Here is a 23,558-nt window from a genome sequence, read left to right on the forward strand (position 1 = left end):
TGTCTACAGCAAATCCGTCAACAAGACATTATGATTATTTTTTGAAGGGATTATTGTGATAAAAGACAAAGGACAGTTTCAGACACTAGTGTTTATTCTTATTCTAAAAACACTTTACAAAATAAGTTAGATAGTTGATCTTATGGTATGGTATGTACAGAAATAGGGATCTAAATTAAACAACTTGGTTATAGTCCTTAAGTGAGTCTTTATATAATGAGATGAGATACGGAAATAAATCCACAAAAAAACAAATACAAGATGGATGCAGCATTTGAGTATTTTGTGAGAGACTGAAACAAAAACTGACGTTTATGAACAAGAATCCCTGAAATTCTCAGGAAAAACTCCATTTTAGTGTTGAAGGACTAGGGTAAGATTAATTCTACAACTCCAAAAAGTCTTCAATTCGCATAGCGAAACGAGAATTTGAAAGCTTGATATTTAATGACCACACCCTCGCAAAAATGGGCGAGGTCAGGTTAAGGTGAAAATTTAAAAGCTAAAAGTTATTATGTGCATATTTACAGGTATCAATGGTCAGCCACGGAAAAAAGGGATACTTTCACCCCTCCCCCAAAAATGATGACAGAAGCGCGAGGATAACAGTTTTTACTTTAAGTCATTGACTGGGAAATTTCCTCGCTATTTGTCCAGTTTTTTCGGAGAGTACTTCATTTTCTGTATTGACTGCAGTAATAAGAAGTTGACTGATACGCCTATTTGGCAGAAGCTCTACTCCCCCTGAGTAAGAGTTATTATTTTTTTTTTTTTTACTTAAATACTGATAGATTTTGAGATAAAACTAACCCTTCAAGATCCTTTTCAAAGGTATGTTGAGAAAAATTTTGCAGCCTCTCTGTTTTTAAACATACCATGGAGTCTTTTTTTATTTATTTTTTTTTTTTTTAAATCTTAGCTATGTCTGAGTGTCTGAGTCTATTTTGAAGTGATGAGGGGAGGGATGTAGGGGATCATTCACTAAAGTTGAAGGGGAGGTATGCATTTTTTCCAAATTCATTTTCGGATTTGAGGCCTGCGAGAAGCAGCTTATAGCTACTTTTAAGCCATGAAACCATGCTAACTAGTGTTGAAAGGCTCTTAATTCATATTAAATGGTAGCGGCGTGGATTCTGAAGTAGAGTCCAGGTGCCCGCCCTTTCCCCTCTGAGCAGCTATCTCATTATCAGTCTTGTTAAATCCATACAATTGATAGGTTGGTAAAATAGCTGAATTCTAATCATGAAAAATAGTTGGGATTTATATAGATTTTTCAGTGTAAGTAGAAATCAGACTTTGCTTCTATAAATACATCAGAATATGCTGTAAACATACAAACTTAGAAGAAAATAAAAAAGAAATACTGATTTGCTTGATTAATAATTGCTCAAAGAAACATCAATCATCTAAGTCTTTTGATTTCTTTGTTTTGAAATAGGGCTCATTTTTCTCTTTTTGGTTTGTGAAGAGAAATATAATTGTATGATCAATCTTAAGTAGAGACAATCTAAGTATTGTTTGTTACTTACATGATGATTGAAACTATTTCACCACTGGATTATGTTGTAAATATCTTTGATCCGAAAACCTCTTATTAAGTTCTGGATGTGTCAATTAATTTTGATGACTTGAAGTAATATTGCCTACCATCATTCGATATCTCTTTATACATGCATACTGAACATGCCAATGTCTCATTGCATTTTCAAATTTTAAGAGATGAAATCGTAAACAAAGATTTGAACATCCTAACTTTAAAAATACGATCTGCCAACGATGAGAATTGGGGTTCCTAAAAAGAGAGCAACATAGAAATGTGAGTTGATAAGAAATAATTACAATATATACTTAGGAAATAAAGAAACAAACAAATAAATAAAAAAATACAAAAAGGAGAAAACCATACACAGTTCCGGTCTCTCTTCCGTGAGACTTCAAAACAATTAAACTTCTGAAAGGAAACAAAATCAATAGGAAGGCCCCTCCATACAACTTATCGCCTGAGAAACACGCCAGCATCTCCAATAAACTCTTGACAAATTAATGGAAAAGAATTATCAAACAACCAAATTAATAACAGGTATATACAAAAAAAACTTCTGAAAGTCACTTGTCTCTCTCTAAAATTTCGGATGAAAAATTGTTCTCCGGAGCGAAATAGGGTTTGTTTTTTTTTCCTCCGCTTCTATGGGTCTCCCATCAGACTCATGCATCAAAAATCATTGTAAAATAAACTACTAAAAAGAGCTGGAAAACCCCCGACATTATTCAAAGAACTCAAAATTATCTTCTGTTTCGTTGAATAAAGCATTACTTTCCGACCAAAGTATCCCAAGCACCATTTAAGCTTTGACGCTATGTTGCTAGACATCCCTAAATTTTTATTTTTTCTTTAAATTGTACACATTCTTTCATGAAAATTACAGAAAATAATTTTGATGACAAAACAAATATTGGGTAGATAAATTTGCAAGTAATTCTGTTCATTAGTTTTAGAAGTCAGGCAACATAATGCCTCATCGTAAATGGCGCTTGTATCAATTCGGGGGAAAGTGACAAAATGCAGTACGACAAAAAGGGAGGAATTTCATTCCTCTTACTTTAGACTGAAAGCTTGTCTCATTAATCCAATCTTTTTAGAGAAGTATGTTAACATGAATTAAAAACTGTAAGGAAATCGTCCATGTAAAAAGATCATAAAATAAATGCTTGCCAACATAAAAAGTAAAAGCTGAAAATTATCACTGTCCATTTAAAAGTTGAAATCAACAAAAGCTCAAGCAAGACTTGGTTTGATGAAAAAGTTGAAAGTGTAAAAACGTATATTGATTTTGACGCAAATCATTATGGATTACATCTAAAAGTAGAAAAAAAAATTATGGATGAGTATAGTGAATATGTTATGATTTGAGAATCTAGTTTGGAAAACTCTGGAGAGATGAGGTAGAACTTGAGGAGATTCTTAAGAACTTTTCCGACAAAATGCAGATCATAATAATCAATGGCGTTTTATAAAAACTGAATAACAAAATCAAGGGAAAAAAACCATTAGAATCAGTCGAAAGTTTGAAATACAAGAGATGGCAGTAGTCAATTGATAATTTTAAGTTCAATGGCACTTGAAAATAAATCTAGGTCAGTCAATCTAAAAGATCCAACTTGAAAATAAATCTAGTTGAGTTAGTCTAAAAGATCCATACTATGAAAACAGATTTATGAGACAATTAAAAAGTGGTCTAAATCAAAAACCTTGAATCTGAACTTGTCCGTTCTTTTTTTGAAAAGTTCTTAGAAACTCTCGGAAAGTGTGATTATCGAGCAGAGAAATTTTGCTCGAGTTAAAGACGTAGCTTAAAAAGTTACACATTGCTAGGTCTATGAGGAAACCTTCATTTGCAAGAAGGCACCCAAGATCAACACAACGGACCAGGAGAAAGCATTTTTTCAGAGAGTAACTATTTCCAAATGAGAATGATGAAATCACTGAAAAGAAAACAAACCCTAGTGCTGTCAAACTGAGGAAAGGCTGATGTTCCAGAACTCTAGGAACGTAAAAATTTTGAATTTTTTTTCCAATTTTTTAGCGCTACTTTCTCCTAGGAGGGGCTGTAAGTTAAGGAAAAAGGAATTCCAGTGGTACAAAAATAGTCGGTTGGACAAGAGTCAGTTTTTAAAATCTCACAAAATTATGCACAAAGCTAGTCCGCCCATTTTGGATAGCTTTGATCTTCATTTGGCTCCTAAAATAAATGCTAGGGCGCTAGTTTTCATTGTTGATCGAGAGGCGAGTAGCTGCGTTCTCTTATACTTGCATTGCGATAGATAAACTGCTTTGAAATTTTGGTTTCTAACTTTATTTCCTGAGCTTGGAGGAACCAAAAAATTTTACACACCTAAATGAGATCTGAAACTTGCGAGATGACTGAAATATTTCTTTTAGTCTACTCTCCCATAAAAGTAGCAAAAATGTTTTTCAATTTACTTTGAGGCAGCCTTGAAAAAACCTGATAGGTATTCCTGCAATGTTTTAAATGCTTGTCAAACATAGAACAATTCAAACATTTTACGGTAATTTCATGTAAATTCACTGTTCTTTCTTACGAAGATTACAAGTTTACCAAAAATTGGTTTGGTGATTTAATTAGTTTCAAGAGAACCCAATTTCAAAGAAGAAAATATTACGTGCTACAAAATATACTTTTGATTCTTTCTTGATAGGAGAAATGTCTAGTGGAAAGCACGGTTTTTGCTGAAGGATAGATGTTGGCATTAAGAAACAATGTTACCCTGAGATAAAAATGCTTTCCCCGCAGCCTGAATGGTTCGACCCTGGGACAGAGTCGATGGCACGTATGCTATGGCAGGAGCAGATACAGACCAATGCAGACAGACCAGATGACTACGATGAACAAGTGACTAAACAGCGAAATATGTACAAAATAAATAAAATAATCGAGGATTGCAGATGCGTATACTGCGACCGAGTAGCGTGGCGCACTCACACAAGGGCTTTCGACGATCACATGGGGCAGCGCGATTTGGAGCACAGAACTATTCGATTCACTTTTAATTTCGGTGGATTGGGGTTGTTTCTCGGAGGGGCCTGATAGTCAGTAACATTTCTTTGTACACGCGCACTTTCGGATTATTTCCACTTCTCTGGTGTAGCGCGTTCCGTCGTTACACACGAGGCGAACTTTGCGTCGCTTGGTTTTCCGTGGACGACAACAACTGGAGCCGCAGGAACCATCGCACTTGGCCATCTTGAGGGGCTTCCGTGATCGGCATCCGTTCTCAGTGTAATACTCTTTGGTTTGCACTTTGTTGCAAGATGGAGCTGAGAAAAAAAGAAGATAAAAACATGAGATAAAGGACGCTGAGAGAAGAAGAAAACATACTAAACAGATCTAAATATATATTTAATTGCATTAAATGAATACGGCCTGATTGGCAGCAACTGTGAGGAATCAAAGATAGAAGATAGGAAGAGTAAGAGGGACTAGAGAAATTTAGATCATTTCAAATTGTTGCCCATGAGACAAACGCTAGCAAACAATGATTCTAAAGATTACACAATCACAGATTGAAAATGCAGGTGTTTTCTTTTTCTTTTTTTTAGAAATCAACTGCTGGAATAGAATTAAATTATTTTACTTTAAAGTCGACATTTTTGAAGAAAGATACTCTTGACATACCTATAGGTATTAAACTTAAAAAATGTTACTTCCCAAAAAATTTCAAATTTTTGAGAAGAGTGCTTTTTAAGACAGAGTATTCAAACATTTCTATCCCTACTGCAATACTAATTAACAAATCAAAGGAAATATCGAGAACGTTTGGCTAGTGGTTTTACACTGCAATGTTCATAATTGTCTCATAGATTTGGCTAAAATATCGCTCACACGCTTATTTGTCCATTTATGGAATTCTCTGGCAATTAATGACACTTGACCGCAACTGTTTTCTATTAAACCATGGCAGCATTTTGGATTGCGTACTATTTCTTCACCCTTTCATTGTGCACCCTCTACACCTTTCCCCAGGAGAGTAACTCAATCTAGGACCTTTTTCTGGGACCTGTCATTGGCCTTTCTCTAGACAGTACCTAATTGTTTTGTCATAATGTCATGAACAACAATCTGTTTGGCATCCGTGATCTCCTGTGCTGTTCTATTCCACATGTTACCCTTTTTAGAAATGCCAGCTGATCTACGTTTAGTCTTGCATTTATGTTTGAGGAAAATAGCCTGAACTAAGTGCCAAAAAAATGAAACTGACCTTGATCACAATACTTGCCAGTGAAGCCTGGCATGCACTTGCAAGTATAGTCACCCATTTCATTGGGGATACACTTGGAGCCCTTCTGACACTTGTTGCTCAGACACGGGTCCACATTCATGCCAACGTCCAGCTTGGATTCGACATCTGTTAATTTGCGCTCTATTGGCCGCTCACCCTCTTCTTCGACCATCTGTTCCTCATCCTGGACCAAAGAGCAGCCTGGCGTCACCTTCTGCTGCCGTGCTGCGTTCGTGAAGTCGACCAACTTGTGATTGATCCAGATTTCTTTCATGCAGCCTAGAACAATTTGAAAGAAATTAGATTTTGCAGTTTATTGGACAACGGTAAAAAAAAAAATTATCTCTTACCCCGTATTCCTCTTGATTATAGTAATACATTAAAAAATGAAATTTTTCTCGATAAAAACCTAATTTATGCCAAGGACTGATGGTCCAACCTCGTATTTTGTTGAATGCCTTGGCAGTTGGTCAAACCTTGCAAACTCCTAATTTTTGCAAATGTTTGACAAAGGCTAAAGCAAAATTTCTCAATATTTCAGACACAAAAATTGGTCACACTATTAATTTTTCTTGAATTTTCGGATCAATGCGCTCTTATTAATTTTTTATTTGCGAAATTATAAATACCATTTATTTTGAGAAATATTTCAAAATTTTGAGTTAAGTGCCCATTTTAGTGCTAAAGATCATTGATTCACTTCTAAGATGATCCAGAATTCAACAAAAGATGTGTACCTACACATTAAGAGCACCATCTCACCAAATAGCAGAAGATGCACAACTCCTAGTTCAGAGAAAATAAGTGGTAATTTGTCTGGACATTCTACAAAATGATTGATTTAACAATTCAATCGACTCATGCAAAAACGTCCATTGTCCAATACAGGGTTTTCATAATTGCAGTAGTTTCTTTTTCCCCACGACAGTGATGAATAAGATCGATCTCTTTTGCAAACGTTTAATTGTACTTAGGGATTATTTATAGCATTATTCTACATTCCTAACGTCTTACACCATTTTGTGTCTTAAAGTTACAACGAGATCGTTCACTCAAATTCTGAAACACTGCATTGGACATCGGACATTTTTGCATGTGCCGATTCAATGGGCGTTTGGAAAATATAGAGAACAAATTGAAGATAGAGTAATATCTCCCATTGAGGCATATTTTTCGGGTTCTGAAAATTTGGCCCCAAGTCATATCAGAATTATCTACTGTAACTACTGCTAAAAACTAGAGAAATTACCGTTAAAGCTTGTTGCATTGCGTAAATGCCAATGTGAGAATGCCTCTTGACCAACTTCAGCTGGCACTCCACCAAGGAAGAGAGGCGTCGTCAGGCGCAGGTAGTCTCTAGAGCCTTCATTGATGATAGAGCGAGCAATTCCATGATCAACTCGCAAGGTAAAGTTCTTTTTGATGGCAATTAATTCGACAACATGATATTTTCCATCAGTCAGAGTTTCAAAACTGAAAAAAGACATAAATTCTATTAATTTTTGATCTAATAAATCAAATAAAATGTAAAAAAAAAAAACAATAGCAACTCTGAGGCCTTTCTTACTAAAACTTGATATGCACAGTTCAGACGCATTAAAAATGTTAATTTACTTTGCTTTCCATTCTGCATTGAAAAACTAAATAATTTTGCAACTTTATTGAACAATATTTTGCTGGATAAAATCAGAAATAACTACTGAAGTTGGAACTAAGACGCCAAACTCAGATGCAATTTAGAAAATTTTGCCTGATTATTATTAATATTTTATATTTTATTTTTTGTTTTTTACTTCTTTGACTAGGTAAATCCTTATACTCATCATACACTCAGTAAATATGCGGCAAAATAAATTTACGATATTTTCTTTGTTCATATTTGAGATGCATTTGAACAGAAAATTGATGGCTCTTAGATGAGAGAAAAGACAAGGTTACCTGTACATGGTTGAAACCGGATAATTTCCAACATCATAGCTCACTCGAATCCTGCCATTGAATAATTCAACAGCCAAATGTTCTGACTGGCCATCATACAGCAAGACACCGTTTTCTTGTGTTGTGGAGAAGACGACAGTAACATTGGCTTCTGGTTTTGTTCTTAACGGTTCCATTTCAACGAAAGATGAACTATGGATGAAGCTCAGACTGGTCAGATATTCGCATCGTTTTCCTGTTGAGAAGGAAATCACACGTGAAGTAAAACAATGTTAAAACTGTTCATACATTCTTATTCTAAATATACAATAAGCCAATTCTATAGATTGCAACTTTTAAACCTTGTTTCTTTTGTGTTGCTTGTATTGCTGTGAGGAATATTTTTGCTAGCGCTTATTTTTGGCAAAAAAAGTTGGTAAAATGCAACATTAATGATTTTAATGATGAAATTAATGATTTTTCTTATGTTGAGAGAGATAAAAAAATACTTGTTATTTTTTAGAGGTAGAGGGTAAAAAATAAAAGACGTACCTGAGTAACCAGGAGCACATTTACAAGAATAGTCCGATGATCCCTGCGGTTGGAAGCAGATACCGTTCTTGCACTCGTGATGCTGACAAGGCGATGTTTGTGGATAGAGCATGGCAACCATAGGTGATATCTCGCAAAATTTTCCGGCATAGTCCCCGGGACAGGTGCAAGTGTAATCGTTCACTCCATCAACACAAGTGCCACCATTCTGGCACATGTGGTTTTGACAATCATCGTTATTGATTGTGCAGTTCTCGCCTGAGAATCCTGGAGCACATTCGCAGGAGTAGTGCGTGAAGTGATTGATGCACTTAGCTCCATTGTGGCAGGGATTGTACTCTTTCGTGCAGAATGGGATCTTCGTTTCACAGTACGTTCCCATGTAGCCTGGAGAGCAGCGACACTCGTACGCTTGGATCAAATCGATGCAGGTTGCGTTGTTTTTGCATTGGTGTTTCAAGCAGTCGTCAATGTTGCTTTCGCAGCGAGCGCCAGTGAAGCCAGGTGCACACTCGCAACTACGATGACAAAATAATTAGAAATAAATAAGTATAGAATTAATTTAAGAATACAAGAAACAAGTAGTTGTTTTCCAGCTTGTAAAAATGTAACTACATTTCCAAATTGAAAAATTTCCTTTCACAAACTGAATTGTTAGGCATTTATGATTGAAAAGTTCATTGATTTTTTCCTAATTTGCCGCCCAAAAAAGTAAAAAAACGGCGAAATTTGGACAGAAATTGCACATTTATACTTTTGTACAAAATTAAATTATTTAGGTTGAATTTTCAGCCTTGAAATTAAATTCTGTTCCTCTCTTTGGAGAATTGGATAAGTCCTACCTTAGGTTATTGATAATTCAAAGTTTTCTTTGCAGAAAATGCTTAAATTATTAAAATAACAGTTAAGAGTAAGAAAATTACCTAAATCTTCCTTCTTCCAAAAGTTTGCAAGTTCCAGAGTTTCGACAAGGGTTGCCGTAGCATGCATCAATTGTATGTTCACACAGCTTTCCGTGGAAACCAGGAGCGCACCGACAATTGAACTGTCTCTCCGGTAGGGCTTCGCACACACCATTGTTGCTGCAAGGTTTTGTGTAGCATGCATCACATTTTGATAGGATCTCATCACTGACTGGACCTAGGAAAAATGAAAAATAAATGTTGATGTAACCTAGAGAGTGGAAAGAAAGAATTATCGACAGTTTTCATTTGAAATTTACCTTGGTGCCTTACTTATGGACTCGAGAAAGACTGCCTGTAAAAAGTAAGTTGAGTAAGTTAAGGTAAGTTCTAGTAGCTTCTTAAATTTTCAGATTAACAGACTAAATAACTTGTCATTCATTCTCATCAGAAATGCTTTTTTCTTTAACTATAAAATGAAAACTACGGCGATTGAAAAAGAGCTTCCCTCTGAATTAGTTAGCTCCCAGTATAAATGTCATTGGTGTGAAAGAAATAATAATGCCTGGAAAAAATAATCATACCATCACAAGTGAAAAGATGTGTCGGAGTGGATAAGAGCAACTTGTCACGCATGTTGATTGGACCCGTGCATCTTGCAATCCCAGGTTCTACAAAATCTCGTTTCACCCATTCTGCCAGCCACCCTAAGTTGCAATCACAGTATAACGGATTGGCTCCCAACGCTAAATGAGTGACACTCATCAAATCGGCAAAAGCGCCATCAGGAATCATGGATAAATTATTCTCATGCAGAGAAATGATTCTCAAAGATTTCAGTCCAGCAAGAGCGTTCTTTTCAATGCATTGGAGCTTGTTGTAGCTGACGATCAGGGTCGACAGCTTTGACAAGTGTTGGAAAGTATTGTTTGCCAGAACTGTGATTTTGTTGTAGCTCAAGTCCAATCGTGTTAAGGATTTCAGGTGCCTCAGACGGTCAGCTTGAATTGATGTGATTTCATTCACGTCTAGGTATAGTTCTGAAGTTTCGGCAGGTATTCCACGAGGGATTTCGGTAAGTTTCGATTGGCTGCATCGGACGACGGTTCCTGTGCATGTGCATTTCGATGGGCAGTAATTTTCTCCTAAGCAACCTTGATCTTGATCGCCTAGAAAATTGAAAGCAAATCTGAGTAACAAAAAACGGGCAGGAAACATAAAAGTATTAAAATAAAAAAGTGCTAACATTTCTTAGAGACCAAGCATTTCACAATCACGTGTGTACAAAACTATGGTCTCTACAATTCAGTTATCCAGAAGATTTAGGATGTATTAGGCAACTGAAAGTTTCATGTAAACTGAAATGGAAAGTATTTTCTATTTTCACCCACAATGGTTACTTATAATTTAAACAAGGAAAACAGTGGAAACAAGACTAAAATACATAAAATTACTCGGGACGTTTCAGCGTCTCACAATACCATTATCAACCACTAAAAATAGTAAAGTATACAAATAAAAAAGAAATTAAAATCAACGGAAACCAGCACGGCATTACATGGTGATGGTTTCCGTATTGTTTTTAGCGGTTGATAAAGGTGTTGTGAGACACCAAAATGTCCTGTTTATTTTTATATTATTAGCCTTGTTTCTGCTGTTTCCCTTGATTTCTTTCTACTGTTTTCGTTTTGGGCTGACTGTGTAGCTATGTCTTTGGTCTTATAATTTAAGGTACAGCTAATCCATTGCACAAGTTGGCAAACAAAGGCAGCGCAATGATTCGTCAAGAATGCTTCCTTTCACAAACAATAAGCTGCTTTTGTTCGTTGACTCTCTTGCCTTGAGTGCTGTATCTTTGGTCCCAGCATGGGACGAATGTTGAAATATCAATGTCTTGTGAACATAAATTCCTGTTGAAAATTGAAACACCGAAACCAGTGCCATTCAACAATAAAACTGGTTACTCACTTGTGCACTTGAATTCATGTGGTGGAATCTCATGAATTGGGGTATCTTTCAATCTGGCTGGTCCACCGCAGTTTGGACTGCCAGCAGTCAACTTCCTTCGTTTCAGCCATTCAGGGAACCATCCAAGGTGACAGTTACATTGGAATGGATTGGATTTCAAGTTTCTGAAAAGAAATAAAAATAATCTGAGACCTCATTTTGCAGCATTTGACTATCCATACACATTCATACAAATGAAGTACATTCTTTAAATTTTTGCTTGCATTTCATTTGTCGAGCCAAAATCATTCCTGAAATTAAAGGCCATGCACCTTATTGCTCTCTGATGAAAGAGAATACCAATAATTTTACAATTTGGGAAAGTCAATGATAAAACCCTAATAAGAAACACAGTGAGAATTAAGATTTTGAAGAATAGGAAACTTACAATGTATGAAGTTCGTTCAAGATATCAAAGGATCCAGGCATGACGCATGTTATCAAATTGTCATTCAGGGATCTGAAAACACACGCAAGACAAATTAAGTTTAGCAAGGTTCGGCTAGATGAAGTGAGGAATAGACCACTAGACAAGATGAGAATAAAAGCACGATGTAACATATATTCACTTCAGAATTTCATGAGGTAAACCAATCACATGACAGAAAGTCTGGAAATCAATTCCTGAACAAGATGCAAGTGTTTACTGTCATCATTGGATAAATGGAAAACATACAAATGAAATCATTTGTATAATCTAAACCTGATTGAATCTCGGTTCAAAATACTTGTTGGTATTTTGTTCAGGAGTTGCTTTCTGAACTTCGAATTGTGTAAATTGTTTTCTACATAAAATGTTAAGGAGAAAACATGGGAAATTTTTTTCTAAATCAGACCTTGTCTAGTTGCTCAGAGTCAATGATAAGAGGATGTTCATTGACTCCAAATGACAAGATACCATTTTTTTGGGGCCAAAAAAACATCATAAGGGTTTAGAATATTCTCATACTTAAAAAAAGAACGGAACTTCACATATTTGGGTGAAGTTGAAACAAAAAGAAAATGAAACTGCAAAATTGAAGAAAATAATTTTCGTCCGATATTTTACTTGCATTAGTGATATTCCGAGGGAGAAAAATCAATTTTAATTTGGGGTGACAAGAGACACCTATCAGTACAAGACTGGATTGCTAAAATAATTTTATGAAAGTAAATAGTTCTATGGTGATCGGGGTCCAAACCTACTACTCTATAAAATTCTTTTCAGATTCCTCCAACTTCAAAAAACCTCCGTACCTAAAAGATTGATTCTCAAAAAAAGCAAGTACAAAAAATGGAAAGAGTTGAACGAGACTGCAATAAGTTGCGTCAAATTCGAACCAAGAAAAATAGGTTTGAAGTTTTATTCCTCCATACGACTCAATGTTAGTAAAACAGTTTACCGATTGCTGTCTTGTTCAAAATATTCTTTTCCAACTTTGAATTTTTGACAGGAAAAAATTGACAACTAATTGACTTCAAAGCTCCATCCAAATTAAATCCTTCTTTCACTAATTTTTTATTGCTAGTAGAGCATTGGGTCCACACTCATTCAGGTTTAAAATTAAAGCAATACTTACAAAATTTTCAATGTATGAAGACCTTGGAACATTTTGTTTGTGATTTTGGTCAGCTTGTTCTCAGCAAGATTTCTGAAAGAAAAAGTAAAATATAATTTACGATAAACATCAAATCAAACTTAACCGATACCTTACTGTTGTTGTATAGTAAAATGTAAGAGATATCTTTTTTCACTACATAAGCTGATTTTGTTAACAAATTTTCTACCTTTCAATTTTTTTTCAGCAATTTTGCTGCTATCATTGGGTTTTTTGTATTTACTTATAATTGAAAAAGATTTGCAAAGTTCTGCAATTAACTCTTGAACTATTCTTTTCTTCTTTAAGGTGATTCGTCAAGCTCAAAAGAAGTGGTCGAACTGACATGCAATATATTGCATCTTTTAGGTAAAAACTCTGCCGAGATTTTTGACCTAATCGATGCGATATATCGCATGCCAGTTTGACCACTTCTTTTGAGCTTTACGAATCACCTTAATACAATATTTCCGGGAAAAAGGTATGAAAAAATATGGGTAGATAATCAGCTGATGACTACTAACAATTCTGATAAGAGAGTAGTTCCTTCAAAGTATTTTCTTCCAGTAATTTGATTTCATTTTTCCTTAGGTCCAGTCGATGGAGTTGGGGTAGCCGCCCAAAGAGGCCATCTGCTTTGATCACCTCAATGTTGTTATCATTCAAAAGCCTGGCAAAAATAAATCAGGAGATAAAATTTATTAAAGAAAAAAAAATTAGACATTTAATACCCTTTTTAAAACTGCGTCCTGCACTAACTTTTTTTAAGGATACATTTCCAGAATTGACAAGAGTAATTTAATTCAAAATTTCATCTGCTCACTCCTTCATCACAGGAAAAGATAAAGAGAGCCTTAAAGTAGATCGTCTTAGAGATCATTGCACATTGGAGCACGCTTAAAAATCACTACTCTTAAATAAATTACTCTGTGAGAGTTTCAAGCAGAAAATTTTTTTCCACTATTCTTCTAATTCTGGAGACATTAAGTGTGTGATTGCAGACTCAAAGGGTTCAATGTTGTGATTATAAGACCTACACAGTAAGTATACTTACTGCCTGCAAATCTGTACCCACTCAAATGGAAGTTTATAGTCAATTCAGTTTCAAAACAACAGAGAAAATCATTGTCAGCATGATTTTGTGGTAAAATTTGGTGAACAATTTCCAAATTTAATTCATGAATTAGGTACCTCACTTAATGTTGTAATTTGTGACACCGATTTCAGAAATTTCCTCCTTTCTTTCTTCTCCTATTTTAAAGAAAAGTCACAGAGCTCTGTTCAAAGGCTTGAGCATTAAAGTATGTCACTTACAGTTCAGTGGTGTAGGCAGGGATGTCTTTGGGTACTTCCTTCAACCCTCTCGCAGAGCAATCAACGATTGTTCCATCGCAAGAGCAGTTTGTCGGGCATGCTCTCTCGATCATGCAGTCCCCATGGAAGGTTCGTTCTTCGGTGCCTGATAAGATAAAATCTTTGATTAGAATGCAAGCTAATATAAAATGTGCAATTTCAAATTTACTTTTGTAATATACAACGTGCGTGGGCATAACACAACACATGAGTCGTTCACAATGCATTCTACTGTTTCTCCAATTGGGTACTGCGGATTGACTACAAAACAGTTTATTAGTGAGGATGGATTCAAAGCTGACTTACAATTCGCACACCTGCCAGGTAGGTTACCTGACACTAGCTAGAATTGTTCAGAATTTTCCACAGAATTATTGAGCCAGTATAAGATACGAGACCTTTAACAAGTGATAATCTGCTTGCTATGTGTCTCTGCCTTATAGACTAGTTTAATTAGAAAATTAGGTAAATAAAAATGTTTAAAAAAATTTAAGCATGAGAGAGACAAACCTTTTGTATGAGATCGAATTAGTATATAAAGATTGAGTGAGAGAATTTCTTGAGAAGTCACAAGTTTTGTACATCATGATGAATAATATTTTAGGATGTGAATTTGAAGAATAAGAAATGACTTATACGCAATTTAACTATGAGATAAAGTAACAGAGAGTATAGTAACCTTCTATATATATATATGAGTCGCTTTTATAGCGCTCTTTGGCGCTGTGCGACGCCTAATCGCCACAAAGCTCGGTCTTCCCACAGGTCATCAGGGAGTTGACAATCTCTTATCTCATTTAACACCCCCTGTCGCCAACCTCTCACTGGGCGTCCCCTACGTCTCCTCCCAGGAGGAACCCAATCAAGCATCTTTTTTGGCAGCCTCTCTTCCGTCATCCTATTGACATGACCATACCAAACAAGTTGTTTGGTCATGACGTCGAACACGATGTCATTTTCGACTTCCATTATCTGACGCACTCTATCATTACGGACCCGATCTCTCCTAGAAATTCCTGCTGACCTTCTCCAGAAATCCATCTCCGTTGCTCTTAGCATATCCTGTGTCCGTTTCTTCAGCTGCCAAACTTCACATCCGTATGTTAATATACTTTTGACTACAGCGTTGTATATCCTCCTCTTGTTATCTTTGGAAATCCGCTGATCCCAGAGGATTCCATTTAACATCGCTATAGCCTTCCTTGCTAAGGTGTTCCTTTCCCTGATAGCTTGATCCGTCCTTCCATCCTGGGTCAACCGCACTCCCAAGTACTTAAAGTGCTCGCAGCCTTTGATCTGCTGCCCATCCTCCAACTCAATGCTTTGCTGATCACCGCCAAAAGTCATCTTCTCAGATTTGGATATGCTGACTTCCAGACCCCACTTCCGATACTCTTCTACTAGCTTGCGCATCATGTATTCCGCGTCATCTTGATCTTGAGCAACCACCACCTGGTCATCAGCAAAGCACAGAGTAAACAGAGTTTCGAGATCACCCAAGGGGACACCCATACCAGAGCATTTCTTTTTCCATTCTTTTAGCACGCACTCGAGATAAATTTTAAATAATGTTGGCGACAAACAACATCCCTGTTTTAAACCCTTAGTCACATAAAATCCCGCTGACAACCCCCCATGGCACTTAACTTTGGTAAAACTCCCTTTATAAAATCGCTTAACAGCGTCAATCAACCCCCCGTTAAAATTCGATTTTTCCAAGGCCTCCCAAAGTTTCACCAACGGCACGCTGTCATACGCCTTCTGGAGATCCACAAAAATTAAATGCAGTTCCTGAGCTACGGCCATTTTCTTCTCAATGACCTGGACAATAACAAAGAGGTGATCTATCGTAGACCTGCCAGCTCTAAAACCAGCCTGCTCCTCTGCTTCGTGATCCTGCCATTCGTCCTCGATCTTCGCTTTCAGTATCTTCCCGTACACTTTGCTTATTGTCCCGGTCACTGAGAGCCCCCGGTAGTTGTTACAGTCGTCCTTCCTTCCCTTCTTTTTGTAGATGGCCTTGATCCAAGACTCCTTCCACTCCCTTGGTACCTCGTCACCCCTGATGCATTGTTGCATCAGTTTTCTGAGGCACTCAAAGAGCTTGGCAGTCCCGTACTTGACCAACTCGACAGGAATCCCACCAGGACCCGGTGCTTTGTCATTAATTAGCTCTTTAACCGCTTTAATTATGTCACAAGTGTGGATCTCCAAGTTGTTCATTCTTCCGTTGTCCGTGCTGTTGTCTCGAAACTCTGGGCGCCTTTCCGTCAAAAGATCTTTAAAATGATCCTCCAGTTTTTTAAGTGATATCGGAGAAACGATGTCGCGCTTCATGTCTCTACGTAAACCTTTAATTAACTTCCAGCTCTCAGCACTTTTTCTCCCCCCTAGGTAGGTGTTAATTCTAGAACAGTTGCTTTCCCAAGCTTCATTCTTCTTCCGTGTTATGAGGCTCCTAACTTTAGACTGAGCTTTCCTGTAAGCAACTTTATCTTCAGTCTTTTTAGACGACAGAAATATAAGGTGTTTTTGCCTCTTAAGATTTATCTCGTCTTCAATTTCTTCATCCCACCAGTAAGGATGCTGGTATTTATTACTGGTTTTGTGAACACCTAGGGCTTCTTTCGCTGCAGAGTGGATACAATCTTTGATGAACTGATATTGCTCTTCCGTGGTACCCGAGAGTCCATCCCCCAGCTTCTCATCTAAGCGTTTCCGATACAGAGCCTTGACACTAGGGTGCTCCAAACTTTCGATGTTATACCATACTTCATGATTTTGCGTTCCCTGACTCTGCTGTTGCTCAGGCATTGGCTCTTTATCTTTAATCCCTTTAACGGGAAACGCTATATCTGCTCGGAGGAAATGATGATCACTGCCGCAAGAGAGTCCCCTGCACACTCTAACTTGCTGCAATTTCAACTTAGTAGTGTGCTTTACAATTACATAATCGATGATGGATTTCAATCCTCGCGTTGGCTGGACCCAGGTATACTTATGGATGTCTTTGTGTTGAAAAAAGCCATTCAAAATTTTCATCTCAGTTTGAGAACAAATTGAGATGAGCCGATCACCGTTATCATTAACAGCATCCTCCCCAAACGGTCCAACAACTTTACAGTTTACTCGTCGTCCCGTTCTGCTGTTCAAATCACCCATAAGAATGGCTTCCCTGCCAGCACCAACGTTCAGTATTTCATCATTCAGATCTTCGAAGAATTGGTCCTTACATGCGACAGTGGCATCATCATTTACACCGTATACTCCGAGCAGCGTGATCTTATGTCCGTACAGGTTAAGGTTCATTTTGATAATGCGCTGGTTGACGGCCTCCCAAGTGCCCACGAACTTACGTAGGCTTCTCCGCAAAAGTATTGCTACTCCTTGCTGAGCACGCTGATCTTTGGCTACGCCGCTGTAGAATAGATCATAGTCACCGTAATTCTCTGACCCGTGCCCTTTTTTCTTGGTCTCAGTAAGAACAGCGACATCCACTCCAAGTTTCTGAATCTCCGATATCACTTCCGGTAACTTATTTGAAATGCCTTGGACATTCCACGTCCCAAATACCATTGTCCGTTTTCTCAATTTTTGTCGACGTGTCCGTTTAGTTCTAGTGGTACCGAGGCTTGTATTGTTAGGTCGTTTAACAGTAAAACTTTTAACAAGTACCGGGGAGTTAGCCCGATGACTCAACCCCCAACCTGGAGGACCAGGGTTTGATTTCGGAGTTGCCTCTCCTAGACAGGTTGCTTTCACTTCAGCTCAGAGCCCTGTCTGCCCTTCTAGCAGGTGGTTCATACGCCCAGAGGCCGGTGACCATCTCCACTGCCCCCTTTGAGGCAGGGGCTACCAGCTGGGGTCCGCAGGATTGCTAAACCTGTGACAACAGTCCCCCATACGGGCTAGTAACCTTCTATACTCTCTGTAAAGTAAGAAGAATTTTGAGGAGACAGTTTCAATCAAGTTACGTGCGAAACGCGATTCGCGAACTTGTGTTGTGTCCGTGTTACTGGTTACTGATAACAGGCCGAATGAATGAAACACTGATAAATTGTTTGTTGACGACTGAAGTTCACTGATATTGCTGAAGAGAGCAGCACTAGCAGCACGAGCAAAATTCGAATTTTTGGCGGCAACAATTTGACGCGCTACCGCCGCTACCTGTTGTAATAGGGTAAAGAGTTGATAAAGTTCTCTTGGCACTTGTAAATTACCTCGGTTTAGTACCTGCTTCATTGAGTTCAATATGGCTTTATATAATTTGTAGGCATGTACAAGAATGATACCTACCGAGTACCGATGGCTGAAATCGAAAATTTCCCTACTTCAAATGTGTTGTTGGAAAATCGTCTTATATTTTATTTTCCGTATTTAACGAAAACTAACAGAGATATTAGCTTAAAGTTGCTGTGAATATTTTCTTTTAATAAAAAAATATTCACATTAAGCACATTAAAGATTTCTACTTTGGTTAGTTTTCGTTTTAAAAAATAAAGCATAATCAGAGGTTTTGAAAATATTGCAATGGAGATACCAGGGCCGGATTAAGGGGGTGGCCACATGGGCCGTGGCCCATGGCGGCAAATTTAAGGGGCGGCAAATTTTGCAATTTTTTTAAATGTAGGTATAAAAGAAATCGGATTCAGAAAAAAAAAAATTATCAATGAGAAAAGGGGACAAAATTTCTCTTTCCTGAGAGAATAGTAATTTCTACTTTTTTCGTTTTTCGATGATACAAGAGACAGTATCTTCAATTAGTCGAGTTAAGAGAGGAACTAACACATATTAGCGCCTACAAGACTGCATGAATACTTCACCCATTGCCCAAACACAGTGCGGTCAGGAGCGGTTGGCGTGAAACGTATAGCGCCTACAAGACTGCAGAAATACTTCACGCATTGCGCCAAACACAGTGCGATCACCGCGACGCAGCGGCGGAAGTTAAAATTATTATACCACATTTGTGTTTGTTCCTTCATAATTTTTTGGCTCATTTCTTATTAATGGGGGAGCAAATTTCCTTACAATTTTGCTATAGTGTTGACAGGGCTTTCGCAAAAATGTATCCAACACGAGTAGGTAAACGCGTCTTATGAACCTCTCCGCCTCCCCCTCCGGCACGTTCACTTGATGGTTTTTATTGATGTTTCAAAACGAATGAGAAGGGGGCTGCAAAATACCTTTGCAAAATACAGACGGCCCATGGGCGGCAAGTAGGTAAATCCGGCCCTGGGAGATACTGATTTTCCGACTTCAGCATCGATGCGCAGGTACACAAATTAATCATCACTTGCCGATAAGTTAACACTCTTGTGGAATGCACAGAAGATCTGCATTTCGATTCTTACATTTAATTTCAATGCTAAACTGAAGACGGATGATCTTCGTATCCTTCTCATCCCAAAAGTGCGTGGGTGGGTAAACTTACTTGGTGTGGACTCTAATAATAATGTCGATAATCTCAGCTGAGGAAGGTATAGTCATATTTTATACTTATTAAGATTTGATTTTTGGTGGAGGGCTTACCCTTACATTTGAATTTTTCGTCTCTGAGGGCTTCAATACGGCGTCGCATCATCTTCTTGGGCGATTCACAGCGAACGCCGGAGGTTTCGATCGGGTTTTGGTGGAGGTATTCGGCCAGCCATCGGAGGTTGCAGTCACAGATGAACGGATTTCGCGCCAAATGACTGGGGGAAAAAATCAGAAAAAAATATTGCATCACCTCCGATAGCGCGTAGTTAGCAAAAATAACACCCTACTTTAGTGCGGCCACTAAATCACACTTATCAAAAGTATCACAAACCTGTTATAAGTAATTGTCTTTGGATTTTTTTTAAAGTATAGAATTCGCGTTATAATCATTTTTTATTTATTATTTTTTTAAGAGTGTTGTCCTATACTCCCCCCCTCTCCTAATTATTTTCAAGATTAAAAACCTTTAATAAAACTCTGAGAAGTTTGAAACACTTTTTTACTAACATTTTAGGTACTTTTCGTAATTTTATTTAAGTAGTGCCCTGAGAAGAGACAGGAACAAAAAACTTAAACATAACAGAAAACATAAATTTGAACAGTTTTTACGAGCTGCCTCTTCAAATTTGAAGAGTTTTTTAAAAGTTTTTTTTTTCATCAGTTGTTGCCACAAAAGTAGGACCCAATAATTAAAAGAGGCCGAATTTTAGCAAAAAGTCGAGTTGATATTCAGAAAAGTAACTTACTTAATGAAACGCACCTTTCGAAAAATATTGAATTAATAAAAGATCATTTTTTAGAGAAAATTCGATTAAATTTAAAAGTTCATACTTGCAAAGTAAAATCACAAATATAGCAATTAATAATATTGCAATAACGTCTGGTTTTTAAGGCATTAAATTCCACTGCAATTTTTATCAATTAGAACAGAAGAAAAATTAGAAAAAAAATAATAACAATTAGAAACACACGATAAAAGATAAGGACAATGAAAGCTACTTACAGTGTTTGGATGCTCTTCATGGCGTCAAAGGTCCCCTCTGCCATTGATTGGATGTTGTTGTCGTAAAGGGATCTGAAAAGAGAGGAAACATTGCCATTAAGAAGTAGGTAATATAAAACCAAATTATTGCACGATCAAAATCTGTGACTTTGTTCCTTATGTTAAACTCAAATGTTTTAGCAGTCTGCCGAAATTAAAAAACACATCACAGACACAGGTACAATAATATGACTTATGAGCATGTGTACAAGCAAGCTTACGAACAAATGATTTGCAAGGCGTTAGTGAGATAACTATTCGAGCACCTGTGCCGGTCACATTGCCGATCGTCAAAATTGAAGGCGAAACGTATTCAGACAGCTACGCGACTTCCGACTTCTAGACCGGGGCACAACCCATGCCGGGTGATCAGGTATTTGCAAGGCATTGTGAGATAACTATTCGCACTCCTGTGCCGGTCACATAGCCGATCGTCGAAATTGAAGGCGAAACGTATGTGCACAGTTAAGAGACTTCTTGCCTGGCCTGTGAAAGGACAAACTCATGCTCCACAGCCACAGTGATGAGGTATTTGCAAGGCACTGTAAGATAACTATTCGAACACCTGAGTTGATTACATTGCCGAAGACCAAAATTGAAGGCGCAACGTAGTCGGACGACTTCAACGTCTTCTCGTTCTATCTTAATATGAATTGATTTCATTCTCTTAAACTCTGTCCAACTGTTTCACTTCAAATGAGTCGCCCAAAATCCGCTATTTTTTTTTAAATTAGACTTAAGGAGGGAATGGACCTCGATTTCATGAATCGATCGAAAAAAAAATCGTATGAATCAATCGACAACGATTCGATTGACAAATTACTAAAAAACCGGTGTCGATTCGATGTCGATCGTAAAATAAAAACGTGAACTGATCGACGTGATTTGATCGACAAAGTTCGATCGATTCACTGGTTTGCCGATCGTCGATTCGCGGATTTGTAGATCGATTCAGGGGTGTGTCAACCGATTCGTGGATTTGTCGATCGATTCACGGTTGTCGATCGAATCACGTCGATTAGTTTACGCTTTTTTTTCGATCACTTCATGTCGATCGAATCGACACCGTTTTTTTAATAATCCGTCGATCGAATCGGTGTCAATCGGTCCACGTCGATCGATTCAAATTTGTATTTTTCGATCGATTCACGTCGATCGAATCCATAACCTCTAGACTTGGCACTCGATCCTAACTCTCACTCCTTCATCCACCGCGAAAAACCTCCCTATCCCATTTTTTCCCCGGCGTAGAACATCGCGAACCCGCGCGTCGAACTTTATTAACGAGTCAACTTCCCCGCATTGAAAAGGCTCGGAAACGAGGATCGAAGGACGGCCGGGAGAGGAAAACTTTCATGGGCGGTTTAAAAACAATAAAACATCGTCTGAGTGGGTTCACTTTTCATCCGTTCATTGCGCTCATTTTTCTCCGGTTCCTCGCCGAGGTTTTCCCAACTTTTTCCGGCTCTTTAACCGAATCAAAGGCGACTTGTGAATAACGACCATAGTTGCCAAACAGTGCTGAAAAATTAGCTTTTTCTCCACTTAAACCCATGTAAACTAGAGTACCCTTATAGGGAGAGTATGGACAACTCGATTTAGTAGCTCTTAGGGCCCAAAAGGGCGACAACGTGAAAAACGAAAATCACTAGAAAAGTGCCGCTGCCAACCTATGCATTTGGAAGATCACTCAATATGGCCGACAGCGCATTTTAAAACAAGCGTCTTTAAGGATTAAAACTTTGAAACTGAGAAAATGTAAGCGAAATCAAAGTTTTATACGTGCTTTTATAATTTTTGATCAATGTAACTTGTTGAAATGTGAAAATTAGTACCACTGGATAATCCGAGTTCATAGGTTGGCTCTCCTTTTGGGCCCCAAGAGCTACATGACCTGATCAAACCTAACCTCCAAATTTTCGAGTTGTCCATACTCTCAAACTGTATACATTATAATGTACAACCTGGCAACCTTGATAACGACGGAGCGCCACGGTTTAATGGAGCTTCCCGACTCCGCGCCTCCATAACTGCCGTGATGAAGAAAAATACCCTAAGATCATCCACACGTTGCCAAATTTTCACCCCTAAAATCCGATTTTTTAAAATAATTTATGCACATTCTTATTGGACTTTTTTTTACAGAATTTTATTTACAATTTAATCCAAAACACCTGGAAGTTCCGAGGAAGAATATTCATAACTTTTCTCCAAAATTAATAATTTACTGGAGGGAAATTTGGCAATGTTTGGTGGTTCATACGGTGTTGTTCCTCAGCAAGGCTGCGCATAATAAGGTTCGTTGATCACGCTAGAGTTCGCCTCTTCAAAAGTCCCTTGACTCGGGCTGGAGGGATAATCGCCCTGTTCGATCAACGTACTTCCTTCAAATTGATTTGTAGGGACAGATTTTGCTAATTTTGACATTGAAATTAAGGGTGCACAGATATTGAAGCGATGGATGCAGAAAGGGCATTTCTTGGTTGCAGTGCAGTGCCTCAGAATCTCCGCTGACGTTTCATCCATTATAATTAAAGCAAACTGCCGTGCTAAGGAAGAACGCCGTATGAGCCTTCGGGTGTTGCCAAATTTCCTCCGATAGAATACGAATTTTCAAGGAATCTGCTGGATATTTTTCTTCAAAATTTTCGGAGAATTTTTTGCACAATTTAATCTAAAGTATCTGATAATTTCAAGGAAAAATATGCATGAATGTCGTCAAAATACATGTTTAATCAAGGGAAATTTGGCAACTCTCGAATGTTCATGCGGCGTTTTTCCTTAGCACGACAGCAAATGTGTAATTTGTTGTAACTTCTACTGAATATTCTTCATGATTTTGTAGTGCTAAAAGCGTAAAATTTCAGAAAATTCATCCAATAGTTTCGTCCCTGAAATAAAAATTAGCACTGGAGATTTTGAAACACC

General features: G+C 37.7%; 1 protein-coding gene across 1 annotated transcript in view; it reads right to left on the bottom strand.

Moving 5' to 3' along the window:
• Positions 1-71: 71 nt before the first annotated feature.
• The window catches only part of sli (slit guidance ligand), a 505,938-nt gene continuing 482,451 nt past the window's right edge, over positions 72-23,558 (bottom strand). The window contains 15 exon segments of the mRNA XM_019052519.2: positions 72-4,837; positions 5,779-6,078; positions 7,049-7,272; positions 7,738-7,972; positions 8,269-8,786; positions 9,192-9,408; positions 9,755-10,339; positions 11,139-11,302; positions 11,566-11,637; positions 12,737-12,808; positions 13,279-13,309; positions 13,312-13,424; positions 14,069-14,213; positions 19,640-19,803; positions 20,592-20,663. Coding sequence (XP_018908064.2) covers positions 4,611-4,837; positions 5,779-6,078; positions 7,049-7,272; positions 7,738-7,972; positions 8,269-8,786; positions 9,192-9,408; positions 9,755-10,339; positions 11,139-11,302; positions 11,566-11,637; positions 12,737-12,808; positions 13,279-13,309; positions 13,312-13,424; positions 14,069-14,213; positions 19,640-19,803; positions 20,592-20,663 — 3,139 coding nt within the window. The 3' untranslated portion in view covers positions 72-4,610.

The sequence above is a fragment of the Bemisia tabaci genome, chromosome 10, assembly GCF_918797505.1.
Source record: "Bemisia tabaci chromosome 10, PGI_BMITA_v3".
Taxonomy (NCBI): domain Eukaryota; kingdom Metazoa; phylum Arthropoda; class Insecta; order Hemiptera; family Aleyrodidae; genus Bemisia; species Bemisia tabaci.